Genomic DNA, 12,801 nt, shown 5'->3' with positions numbered 1-12,801 from the left:
TAGGGTCAGACTTAGGTCTACACACTCCCTACCACCCTCAGAGTAGCGGGAAAGTAGAAAGACTGAATGGGACACTTAAAAACAGGATGTTGAAAGTTGCCCAAGAGACATGCAAACCATGGCATGAAACACTCCTAATCGCACTGTTTAGTGTAAGGCACACTCCCGGAGCCCAGAAAAGCTGTCACCACATGAGATTCTGTTTGGTTCCAGCCGCAGGTTAGGGGTATTCTTCCCTCAGCAGTTGGCAATGCAATATGATACTTTGTCTGCTTACGTAATTCAATTGACCAAAAAACTAGCTGATGTCCATTCTCGTGTTTTCTTTTCGTTACCAGATCCAGGATCGGTACTCGTTTCGCACTCCTTGAAACCAGGAGACTGGGTGTTGGTGAAGAAGTTTGTGAGGAGAACGCTCGACCCTAGATTTGACGGTCCCTTCCAAGTGCTGTTGATGACACCAACCTCTGTGAAACTAGAGGGAAGACCCACTTGGATCCACGCATCACACTGCAAGAAGGCTTCCGTACCAGAAGATACGCCAAAGCCAGAATGATCTTGTATATCCTCTGTGTGATACATATTCTGGGGGCAGAAGCTCCACCTGCCCCACTTCTGGGAGGGGAGATCACCAAGGATGGGGACTACACCATTTTCTGGTTCGACACATCAGCCCATATAATTGCATACCTGTTTGATTACTACGATGTAGTACACTGCCCATCCACACTGCTGGACAGCTTGGGGCATGGGACTCAGTATATTTGTGTTGCAGATAAATATTGGGGAGACAAATGTGAATACTGGGGAGCGGCAGCATGGAACACTGGTGACAGTTGGGGATACAAACCCCCATCAGCCCTAAACAGGAAAGATAAAGATTGCACACTGCAGCGCTAAGACATGCAAACATGAAACATGAAAACTGAACTGCAATACTGCACTAGAAATATGAAAAATGAGAGCGTTTAGCGCATAAAAATGGCCAATTTTATGTGTACCTGATAGCCCCTTTACGGCATCTCTCGTATATCAGGTCCTACGCTTGCCTACCTCGCTGAGAATAATCGTCTCCATGTGAATGGATACCTGTGAAAACCTCTTCCTAGACTCATATTCTCTCTCTCTGTGGAGGGGTACTGGACCCGCTGCGATTAAAACACCTGGGCTAGGAGGCGGAGTGCTCAGTCAGAAGGCTAAATAATATATTTGAAAAAACTGACCGTCACATCCATACATAGACTAAGTGTGAACAGGTGCTGAACCTAAAGTAACCAACTCATATATAGTCAAGAAAAAAAGGCAGCACACTGCAGCGCTAAGACATGCAAACATGAAACATGAAAACTGAACTGCAATACTGCACTAGAAATATGAAAAATGAGAGCGTTTAGCGCATAAAAATGGCCAATTTTATGTGTACCTGATAGCCCCTTTAAGGCATCTCTCGTATATCAGGTCCTACGCTTGCCTACCTCGCTGAGAATAAACATCTCCATGTGAATGGGTACCTGTGAAAACCTCTTCCTAGACTCATATTTTTCATATTTCTAGTGCAGTATTGCAGTTCAGTTTTCATGTTTCATGTTTGCATGTCTTAGCGCTGCAGTGTGCTGCCTTTTTTACTTGACTATATATGAGTTGGTTACTCTAGGTTCAGCACCTGTTCACACTTAGTCTTTGTATGGATGTGACGGTCAGTTTTTTCAAATATATTATTTAGCCTTCTGACTGAGCACTCCGCCTCCTAGCCCAGGTGTTTTAATCGCAGCAGGTCCAGTACCCCTCCACAGAGAGAGAGAATATGAGTCTAGGAAGAGGTTTTCACAGGTACCCATTCACATGGAGACGTTTATTCTCAGCGAGGTAGGCAAGCGTAGGACCTGATATACGAGAGATGCCGTAAAGGGGCTATCAGGTACACATAAAATTGGCCATTTTTATGCGCTAAGCGCTCTCATTTTTCATATTTCTAGTGCAGTATTGCAGTTCAGTTTTCATGTTTCATGTTTGCATGTCTTAGCGCTGCAGTGTGCTGCCTTTTTTACTTGACTATATATGAGTTGGTTACTCTAGGTTCACAAGCCGTGACGTCATTCTCAGGTCCTAAATTCCTAATTCTAGGAATTTAGGACCTGAGAATGACGTCACGGCTTGTGATTGGTCACGTGGCGGTCACATGAGCGGCACGCGACCAATCAGAAGCCGTGACGTCATGGAAGGCCCTAAACGCGCTCATTTTAAGCAAAGAAGGCTGCCGGTTACCAGCGGTGATGTCCAGGGGCCTCCGGAGAGGTGAGTATATCAATATTTTTTATTTCACTTCTTTATTTTACACAGTAATATGGATCCGATACTGATTCCCGATACCACAAAAGTATCGGATCTCGGTATCGGAATTCCGATACTGCAAGTATCGGCCGATACCCGATACTTGCGGCATCGGAATGCTCAACACTAAGTGGCTGTTATGCATGTGCCGAAGCCAGACCCCATCTGGGCACAGTGCCACTCAGCATCCCAGAATCCCTGCAGGCCTGTTTCCACAGCATATACACTAACTCATCTCATTCTGCATCCTGTGAAGACTGGAAGTCTAAGTACCCACTCATGACTAAAGATACACCCCCGGGGACTGGAATAACGATATACCCTGGTAAATACACCTGTTACACATGCACAGGGACTGGCAGGGATGTAAAAAACTTCACCAAGGGGTTCTGCTCAGAGTACAGTACCACCACTGACAACCTAATTAATCATGTGGTTTCCCTAGATGACATATACTGGATCTGTGTTGATATGAAGATACGTAGTAGACTGGAAGGTGTTTGGGTAGGCCAATGTGCACTGGCAAAAATTCTGATGCCCTTCCATCTTTTTCCCTACACCCATGAGTCCTCACCCAGTACTGCAGTAAACAGACCAAAACGGGCAAGTGCCCCAAAGGCAGTTTCGATCCACATGTTTATATAGACACCGTAGGTGTGCCTAGGGGGGTACCTGATGAATTTAAAGCCAGAGACCAGGTCAAGGCAGGATTTGAGTCATTGTTGCCGATAATAACTGTAAACAAAAATGTTGATTGGATAAATTACGTGTATTACAACGAGAAGAGATTTGTAAACTACACCCGAGATACTCTGAAAGGTCTGGCAGACCAGTTGGGCCCCACTTCCATCATGGTATTCCAGAATAGCTTTAGACATGATTCTAGCTGAGAAAGGAGGTGTTTGTAAAATGATCAAAGACACCTGTTGCACCTACATCCCAGACAATACTGGTCCCAATGGTAAAGTCACGGTGGCGATACAGAAACTCACTGAGCTATCAGAGGAATTGAAACAAAATTCAGGAATGTAAGAACCTTGGGACCAGTACTTTGGGTGGATGAGTGGATGGCAAAGGATGCTAGCACAGATTGGGGCAGCCATACTTGTTATTTTTGTTCTTGTGATAATTTCTGGTTGCTGCATAATCCCTTGTATCCGCAGGATGATGGAAAAGACAGTCAAGGAAACAACAAACCTGATGCCACATCTCCTCCTGGATGAACCTATCCGAATCCAGATTCACCCGCCTGATGGCTCCTCCAACCCTGATGATGATGAATATGTGGAACTGATTGAACAAGTTTGCCAATATGAGACTATGCATGCTTCTACCCCCCTTTAGGGACAGATCTCCTGACCGCCCATTTGCAAAAAGTCTGTACGGGGTAGGGCGTAGGCTTGCATCAGTTCACCGACAGCACAAAAGAATTGAAGCGCTTTGGGACAGGAGGCTAGGATTAGGGCAAGTGATATCTAAGGGGGGCTTGTGATAGAAATATATATATCATATAGATCTCACTTGCATGTATACTCCTTTAAATCATATATACTTACATAAAAGCAAATATATATAACTATCTACTCAGCTACTTTATGATCAATTGCTCAACATAACCACATGCGCTAGGCCAGATGGCTCTTGGTACTTTCCAGTATGTTTCAGACACCTAAAAACGGGAAGTTAGGCCAGATGTTCTGAACTAATGTCTAAGAATGTTGCTAAATAGCAGGATAAGGGTGACAGCTATTTCCAAGAGTGCTAAATCAGCTTGTTGCTAGGTAGACCATAGTCAGAATATGCCATGTACACAGTTAAATACAGTCTATATTCAGTCAGCCAATGAAATAATAGCTAAATTGTATGTTAATTTACTAACCACCACCCTTTTATATGCATTTATAAACTATGTATCAAGGAATAAACCAGAGATCTGGATGGAATGTTAAACTGTCACTTTGTGTCAGAGTCATTCTTTCTTGAGCACTCACCATATCTGATCTGATAATTGTGAAATGGCCGCAGCACACACACCGAGATTGATTCATCCCAAACCAAATTTCCATACAGTATGAGTTATTTGCCATTTGATGAATTGCTGTTATTTGCCATCTGATATCAGCCCCCACATTCCTGTACTGTTATCTCTCCAGAGGGTCAGTGAATAAACCTGTTTGCTAATATGCTGACATATTGAACTAGCTTGTTGAAACAATGACCCGTGTAGTGCCTTAATCCACCAGGCACCTTTGTCAGGTGTGGGAGGCCTGAAAACCACCCCAACCTGTCTGACGACTTCTGGACATAAGGAGAGGACAGGAGCTGGGGGGAAGCCAGTCTTGGTTTGGAGCTATGAAGTGAACACAGCACGTCAGAGAGAGAAAGAAGGGAATATGGACTGTTATCCTCTGTGCTGGATTGTTGGACTTTTATTCTGTAACTGAACTGGATTTGTGTTCTGGAATATTTTATCCTTTGTGTGGTGGACCGTATATGCGTATATGGACCTTTTGTGCTTTTGCCTAAATAAAGGTCTTGGAATTGTTCACTCTTCACTGGCTCTGTTGATTGTGTGATACCGGAGAAGGAACCTGTGACAGGGCCTAATAACTTTGTCTGCTACTCATTACAATTTGCCGCCGCTGAACAAAGCAATGCCGCCTGTTTAGTCATGTTACCAGTTTTGAACTGCATTTAGCCTACTTTAATATTTGGGCTTACTAACTGTGTCTGCCTCCCATTACAGTTGTCCTCCGCTGAACAAAGCAATGCCGCCAGTTTAGTCCTGTTACCAGTTTTGAACTGCATTTAGCCTACTTACTTATTTGGGCCTAATAACTGTGTCTGCCTCCCATTACAGTTGTCCTCCACTGCACAAAGCTATGCCGCCAGTTTAGTCATGCTACCAGTTTTAAACTGCATTTAGCCCACTTACTTTTTTGGGTCTACTAACTGTGTCTGCCCCTTATTACAGCTGTCCTCCGCTAAACAAAGCAGCGCTACCAGTTTAGTCCTGTTACCATTTTTGAACTGCATATAAGCCCAAGAAAAAGGGAAGTACCAACCAGCTGTATAAAATATTAAATATTTTATTGATACACATTAAAAAACAGGAATAGTAAATAATATGTGTAATACTTAAAGACAAGGGGACAAGGCAAAGTAAACCAAAACAATCCGATTAGCTAACCAAATACAAATCCATGAAAGGGATTATAAAATATATATGCTAAGTGCACCAGCAGGTGTCACTGGAGCTCACACAAAGATATTGAATTAGTTATTCCTATACTAAGGTTGGAAAAAGTTGTTGAAAGATAGATAGTGGTGGAGTGTGCCACAACACTTAGGCTACACTACAGGGAGGTGTCAATACATCCTCCATTATAATAAGTATGTATAGCGTGTCACTGCATGTGCAGATTTAGAAGTCATATAGACTAGTACAAGGACAATAAGGGAGCATAGGAATCACTGGTGAAGCAATACATAAATACCTGCTGGTGAGAGGATTGTGATGGGCAGGAAAACCCCGACGCGCGTTTCGCAACGTAGCTTCTTCCTGGGGGTTGTGGTAATTTTTGAACTGCTTTCAGCCTACTTTTGTATTTGGGCCTACTAACCGTGTCTGCACCACTCATTACAGTTGTCCTCCACTGAACAAAGCTATGCCGCCTTTTTAGTCCTGTTACCAATTTTAAACTGCATTTAGCTTACTTTTTTAATGTGGGCCTACAAACTGTGTCTGCGCCACTCATTACAGGTTTCCTCCATTGAACAAAGCTATGCCGCCTGTTTAGTCCTGTTACCATTTTTGAACTGCTTTGAGCCTACTTTTTCATTTTGGGCCTATTAACTGTGTCTGCGCCAATCATTACAGTTGTCCTCCACTGAACAAAGCTAAGCCACCTGTTTAGTCATGTTACCAATTTTGAACTGCATTTAGCCCACTTTATTATTTGGGCCTACTAAGTGTGTCTGCCACTCCTTACAGTTGTCCTCCGCTGAGCAAAGCAATGCCACCAGTTTAGTCCTGTTACCAATTTTGAACTGCTTTTAGCCTACTTGTAACAACTCTGCTGGCATCATGGCATGGCATCTCATTTCTCACACTATCTTACCCACTGCTCCAGGCCATGATGTGGTTTCTGTTTCATGCCAGCTGCATATTCTGTCTCTCTGCATTCTTCCTGGCTGTGTGCATAGGGGGCTGGCGCCTGAACTCTATGGTTCTTATAGGAATCAGGTGCATCTGTCTAATTTGTTCCTGACCAATTACCAAGAGGCTTCCAGTATATAGTGCAGCTCCACCCAGTGGTCTGGGCCTGTGCAATGTGTTAGCTCAGTTTGTGTTTAGCTTCTGAGTTTGCCAGGCCTTGCTCTGAGTTACTCCCTCTCTGGAGGCTTTTCCCTGTCTTATTGCCTTGATCTTGTTGTCCGCCCTCCAGGAGGCAGAATATCCTGGTCCCTGTGTCTTTGTCCTTGTTTCTTGTCTTGTTCCATTTCCTTGTCTGAACTTAGTCTTATCTCGGTCTCCTTGTCTGTGGCTTCCTTCCCTGCTGTGTCTTTCTTTGTGTTCTAAGTCTGCTTACACTCCGCACTCTTGCGGCTCTGCCTGCTCTGTACCTTTGTGGCTTTACCTCTGCTCCGCTCTCCTGCAGTTCTGCTCCTTTCTACTCTGCTTATCTTCTGCTGCAGTAATCTCTTGCTGCCGCTCCTCTCCACACTCCTGCTCCTTTCTACTCTGCTTACCTTCTGCAGCTGCAGTAATCTCTTGCTGCAGCTCCTCTCCACATTCCTTGTGGCTCTGCTCTGCTTAGCTTTTATTGCTGCACTATCTCTTGCTGCTCTACCACTCCTATCCTCAGCCTTGCGGTTCTCTTCCAGTTTGAACAGGGCCCAACCTGTTCCTTCTTTCTCCTTTCCTTCTGGCTTGTTTCCGTACCTGCATCTCCTGTGTGAACAGGTCCCAACCTGTTCCTTCATACCTCATTCCTTTCTGCTTGTTTCCTTTCCTGCACCTCCTGTGTGAACAGGTCCCTACCTGTTCCTTCATACACCACATCAACCAGTCCTGTGTTCTCTGCCGTGCCTTCCAATCCAGTGTTCCTGCCAGTCCTGTCAGTCCTGTGTTTCCTGCCGTGCCTTCCAGTCGTGTGTTCCTGCCATTCTAGCCAGTCCTGTGTTTCCTGCCTGATGCCCGCAGCAATCCTGGTGTTCCTGTTTCCCAAGTGGGATCAGCAGCCACAGCCAGACACTACCCTGGAGTAGCACATGGCAGCTGCCTGCTGCATAAGCCTAACCTTACCATCAGAGGCTCCAGTGAAAACCCAGGCAGCTGTCATAGTCACGTCCCTTCCAGGGTAGTCTGGTTTGTGGCACAGTGGGGTCACAAACCCTCCGAGCTCACGCCCACCAGTCAGGGCATGAGCGTGACACTACTTACTTATTTGGGCCTACTAACTGTGTCAGCCCCTCCTTACAGTTGTCCTCCACTGAACAAAGCAATGCCGCCTGTTTAGTCCTGTTACCATTTTTGAACTGCTTTTAAAGGGAACCTGTCACCACATTTTTGGAAGATGGGATAAAAATAGCGTTAAATAGGTGCAGAGGTGGGCGTAACATTAGTGCGTTTGTTATGCGTTTATTACCCACCTAAGTTGCCGAAATACCTTTGCAAAGTCTCCGTTTTCGCCTGTCAATCAGGCTGGTCTGGTCAGATGGGTGTGGTGTCTTCACCCAGATTTGGCGTAGTTTTCCGTTGGTGGCGTAGTGGTGTGCGCATGCCCAAGGTCCCGAATCCTCTGCCAGGGGATTTCAAAGAGCGCGGTGTCCGTTATTGCATTGGTGATCGGTGGGCGCGGCCATCTTCCTTTGGCCGCGCGTGCGCAGAAGCGGCGCTCTGCTGGCCGCGGCTTCAGGAAAATGGCCGCCGCGATATCCATCTGCGCACGCGCGGCATCCCGCGGCCATTTTCCTGAAGCCGCGGCCAGCAGAGCGCCGCTTCTGCGCACGCGCGGCCAAAGGAAGATGGCCGCGCCCACCGATCACCAATGCAATAACAGACACCGCGCTCTTTGAAATCCCCTGGCAGAGGATTCGGGACCTTGGGCATGCGCACACCACTACGCCACCAACGGAAAACTACGCCAAATCTGGGTGAAGACACCACACCCATCTGACCAGACCAGCCTGATTGACAGGCGAAAACGGAGACTTTGCAAAGGTATTTCGGCAACTTAGGTGGGTAATAAACGCATAACAAACGCACTAATGTTACGCCCACCTCTGCACCTATTTAACACTATTTTTATCCCATCTTCCAAAAACGTGGTGACAGGTTCCCTTTAACCTACTTACTTATTTGGGCCTACTAACTGTGTCAGCCCCTCCTTACAGTTGTCCTCCGCTGAACAAAGCAATGCCGCCAGTTTAGTCCTGTTACCATTTTTGAACTGCATTTAGCCTACTTCATTATTTGGGCCTATATCTGTGTTTCCTCCTCATCCTACCCATTGCCCAGCCACTGCTAGATGAGTCTGCTGGTACATTGACCCAGACTACTACATTCCCCTTGCACTCTACACTGCCAGAATCTGACCCTGCTGAAATCAGGTTCCCCTTCCCGCATAATATACCACCTTACACAGGGACAAAGAGGAAGGTGCAGATGAAAGTGCAGGTTCCTTCATCAGGTGGGGGGCATACTCGTTGGCGATGTCACTGGCACAGGGCCCCTCATAGTACGCAAAAGTGTCTCTGCCGGTGGGAGGCACCACCCACCGTCAAACACACCGCTGTACTATGAGGGGCCCTGTGCCAGTGCCAATGCCAATGAGTAGGCCCCCCCTGCTTGCTCAGGATCACAGCACTTGCAAAGTTGAAATGCTTTCCTCTCCATGCTCCACCGCAATTACGTATTTCGTGTTTCCTGGGCCCACGAAAATCTTGAGCCAGGCCTACCCCCCCACAACTTTAGCCAGATGACCCTCAGTTTTCAAGGCCTAACTATTATTATAAAGTAAATTAAGATTGACAAGCTTCAGTAACAAGAGTTGATGTTTTTGGCATTAAAATGGGCACTGTAGGTGTTTTCCTGTCCTCCACTCACTGCCGACTTTGATTCCCCATTGACTTGCATTGGGTTTCGTGTTTCAGTTGGCCCCCGACTTTTCGCAATAATCGTCCGATTTCACCCGACCTGACTTTTGAGAAAGTCGGGTTTCGCGAAACCTGACTCGATCCTAAAAAAGAGAAAGTTGATCAACTCTAATCTTTAATATTTATTAAATTAATAGTAGATATAAGCAAAAAGATCAGAACATAATTCAATTCTCATTTTTTACAAAAATATGCATTCTCAAAAATGGCTACCATGGACAAGCTTAGCACAATCTACTCCATTTACCAGATCTCCAGACTTCATAATTTATTGAATTTTCTCAGGGACCCATAAGTTTGGGTCGTAAAGTTGGCTGAAGGCTGGTGATGCAGGCTGGCACAAATGATCAGGTAGCTTGCTCTGAACCAGTAGGACAGTCATGCTACAAAAGCATAACATAGGAGAATCTTCTGTAAACATGCTGAGTTCCAGGAGGACCGACTAGGAAAAAACACAGGCAGAAATATTATTTGTGAACTATGAACAGTAGATACGGTGGTCAGTGGGTGATCTAGTCCACTGGCTCGAGACATCATGGACAAGGGGTCATCCCACTGAATGCCCACTCTCGTTTTACTGTGGGTATAATACTACTCAGACAACACAAGGTGCGGGTAAAACAGTGTGGCAATAACTTATGGAACCACTAACAAACAATAACATATAGAACAGTCCCAGCAACTACCCAGGATGGTGCAAATCACAGTCTCACCCTTCAGCTGACTCACCAGAATAACAGCAGCTGTGAATTCAGAGCTTCCAGGGCCGATTACTCCACCTGTGACACGCACAGAGAGAAGGTAACGACAACCTTAGGAAGCTGACCGAGAGCTGTCCATTAATGTACGAGGCCAGGTGACCTGATTGTCCCAACCAGGATTCTCCAAATGTCTTTGAGGGTTCAGTCACGGTCAAAGTAGCAGCTCTCTACTTTTTTAGTTGGAGCCATGATCCATGGTTACTGTAATGTGCAGTCTCTATAAACACAGTGAGGTCCTCCATATTATAGCTCACAACTTCTCATTCAGGCATTCCTCCACAGGCTTGGGTGAAGGTGGAAGGAGGCCATCCATCACTGCTGGAGTGTTCAAACAAAATGCATAGATTGTTCTTCATATTTGCAGAACACCAATGGGTCATCAACATATTAACAAACATTGTTCGCATATCATATTTCGTGAAGATAATAGAACAATACTAGGACTGCAATATTAGGACAGACACAATAGCTAATCAACAACCAGTCCACAAATGGCAGCCACTGAACATTAATTCAATTGACAATATGAGTCAACCTTACTTCTCACATGAACTCTAGCTCATGTTCCTGGGCCTACTGACATAATACATCTGGATAATTCCGAATTAATGCTGTGTCGTCACAATATTTGACAAAAGAAAGCTCAACGTGTTCCTCTATCCATTGTTAGAAAGCAAATTATCTTTCAAGCAAGTTTAAACCAAATATAGAAATAAAAAAAATGTTTGCACCACTCAAATTGAAGGAATCCAGTATTTTCCTTTCAATCCATAGAAAGATGTGTTGCCCTATTTAGAAAGTTGCTGATACACTGCATGTCAGTAAGTCTCTGCATGTTGAAGCTAGAAATGAATAAATCTCCCAAATTTCAAATTTAGGAGGTTCAATCGAATTTGGCCTGGAAATTGGATTCACAACTTTATTATATGTGAAATAAAGGTGCCTGAAGGCCATTAATAGTCATTACCTAAGTGTTATCTGTCCACATCCTAGTGCAGAATCGGTAGGAGCGCTGGTCACGTGATGGGTGAAGACGGCATATTATTTTATTATTTTACGTCTTCCCAGCCCTAAAATGTTGATCTGCCAGAAGCCATTTTGCTGAATTCAAAGGAATCAATTATAAAAATAGTGGATTCTGACCTGTCCATTTTCTGTGAAATTTGAAGCAAATTTAATTTGCTTTTAATCAATCTACTCATCTCTAGCTGCGCTAAAACTTCTAATGGATTGAAAACAATGATTTGGTTAATGATTTGATTCATAGTTGCATAAGGCTGTCACATATTACCACTGAGCTGAACATTTAAACTCATTTTGTGTAAAAAAAAATATATCTCATCTTTTGCATAGCTCTCCTAATCTCATTGTTCCTCAGACTGTAGATAATAGGATTCATCAATGGTGTAACTACTATATACAACAGAGACCTGTATTTGTTGATATTGGATGAGCTCTCATCAGATGGAGCCATGTAGACTTCGATTAGGGTGCCGTAATATGCACATACTGTGGTCAGGTGGGAGCTACATGTGGAGAAGGCTTTTCTTCTACCATAAGAAATGTTATGGATCGTAAAGAAAATGCAAAAGTAGGTAACAATAATAAAAGCAAATGGGAAAAAAAGCGAAAAGATGCCATAAACAAAGTCTTGCAACATTACAATGGAAATGTCTGAAGTGGCCAATTCCATTAATGGACCAAAGTCACAAAAGAAATGGTCTATGTAATTCAAGCCACAGAAGTTAGACTGACTATAAACAAGGAACTCACTTGAAATGAGCACAATGATCAAAAACCAAGCACCCATAACAAGTCGAAGGCAAAGATCCAGACTTATTAGTGAGGAATATCGTAACGGATGACAAATGGCCAAATACCGATCATAAGACATAATGACAATGAGGAAACATTGAACAGTGCAAAATATACAAAAGAAATAAAGCTGTGTCATACAACCCCAAAGGGACAAAACTCCTTCCTCAACAAACATAATGCCTAACATCATGGGGATAACCCAGGTGGTCAGTAAGACATCTGCTATGGATAAATGCTTCAGTAAGAAAAACATTGGAGTTTTGAGTTGGTCAATGATGGTCACTAGAAGGATAATGAGAAGATTCCCTCCCAGTATACATATGTAACTCAGGGTAAGCAGAAGGAATAGAAGAGGTTTGTATTTGGAAAGACTTTGGAATCCAAGAAGACGTATCTGAGTGACTTGTGTCTGATTCTCCTCACACATCATTTATATATCAATAAGTATCCAAGAATTATTTTCTCCTAAAAATTAAGAGTATTTATTCAAGTTCAGGTATAAAGTCTGGGAATGTAGCCCACTAAAAACAAGTGTCATATTATACTTAGTGATGGTTTTCATTATTAGAGGAGGCTCAATAGAATTTTGGGATATTTTCATCTGTGAAATGATATCTTCGCATTGTTGGCTCTTCTGATGTAAAGGCGAAATGTTTCAGACGTTCGCGTCTTTTATAGTCTCAGAAGAACATAGAAAATGCCCACTGGATCCCGATAATCACCCTCAAGT

At 44.1% G+C, this 12,801-nt stretch overlaps 1 protein-coding gene across 1 annotated transcript; it reads right to left on the bottom strand.

Moving 5' to 3' along the window:
• Positions 1-11,565: 11,565 nt before the first annotated feature.
• Positions 11,566-12,587, bottom strand: LOC143774601 (olfactory receptor 5G9-like). Its single transcript, XM_077262353.1, has one exon. It carries the CDS (start codon positions 12,499-12,501, stop codon positions 11,566-11,568), a length of 936 nt encoding a protein of 311 aa, XP_077118468.1. The 5' UTR covers positions 12,502-12,587.
• Between the last annotated feature and the right edge of the window lie 214 nt (positions 12,588-12,801).

The sequence above is a fragment of the Ranitomeya variabilis genome, chromosome 5 (genome assembly GCF_051348905.1).
Source record: "Ranitomeya variabilis isolate aRanVar5 chromosome 5, aRanVar5.hap1, whole genome shotgun sequence".
In the NCBI taxonomy this organism is placed as follows: Eukaryota; Metazoa; Chordata; class Amphibia; order Anura; family Dendrobatidae; genus Ranitomeya; species Ranitomeya variabilis.
The sequence above is the reverse complement of the archived record's forward strand: the minus strand, read 5'-3'. Positions and strand labels throughout refer to the sequence as shown.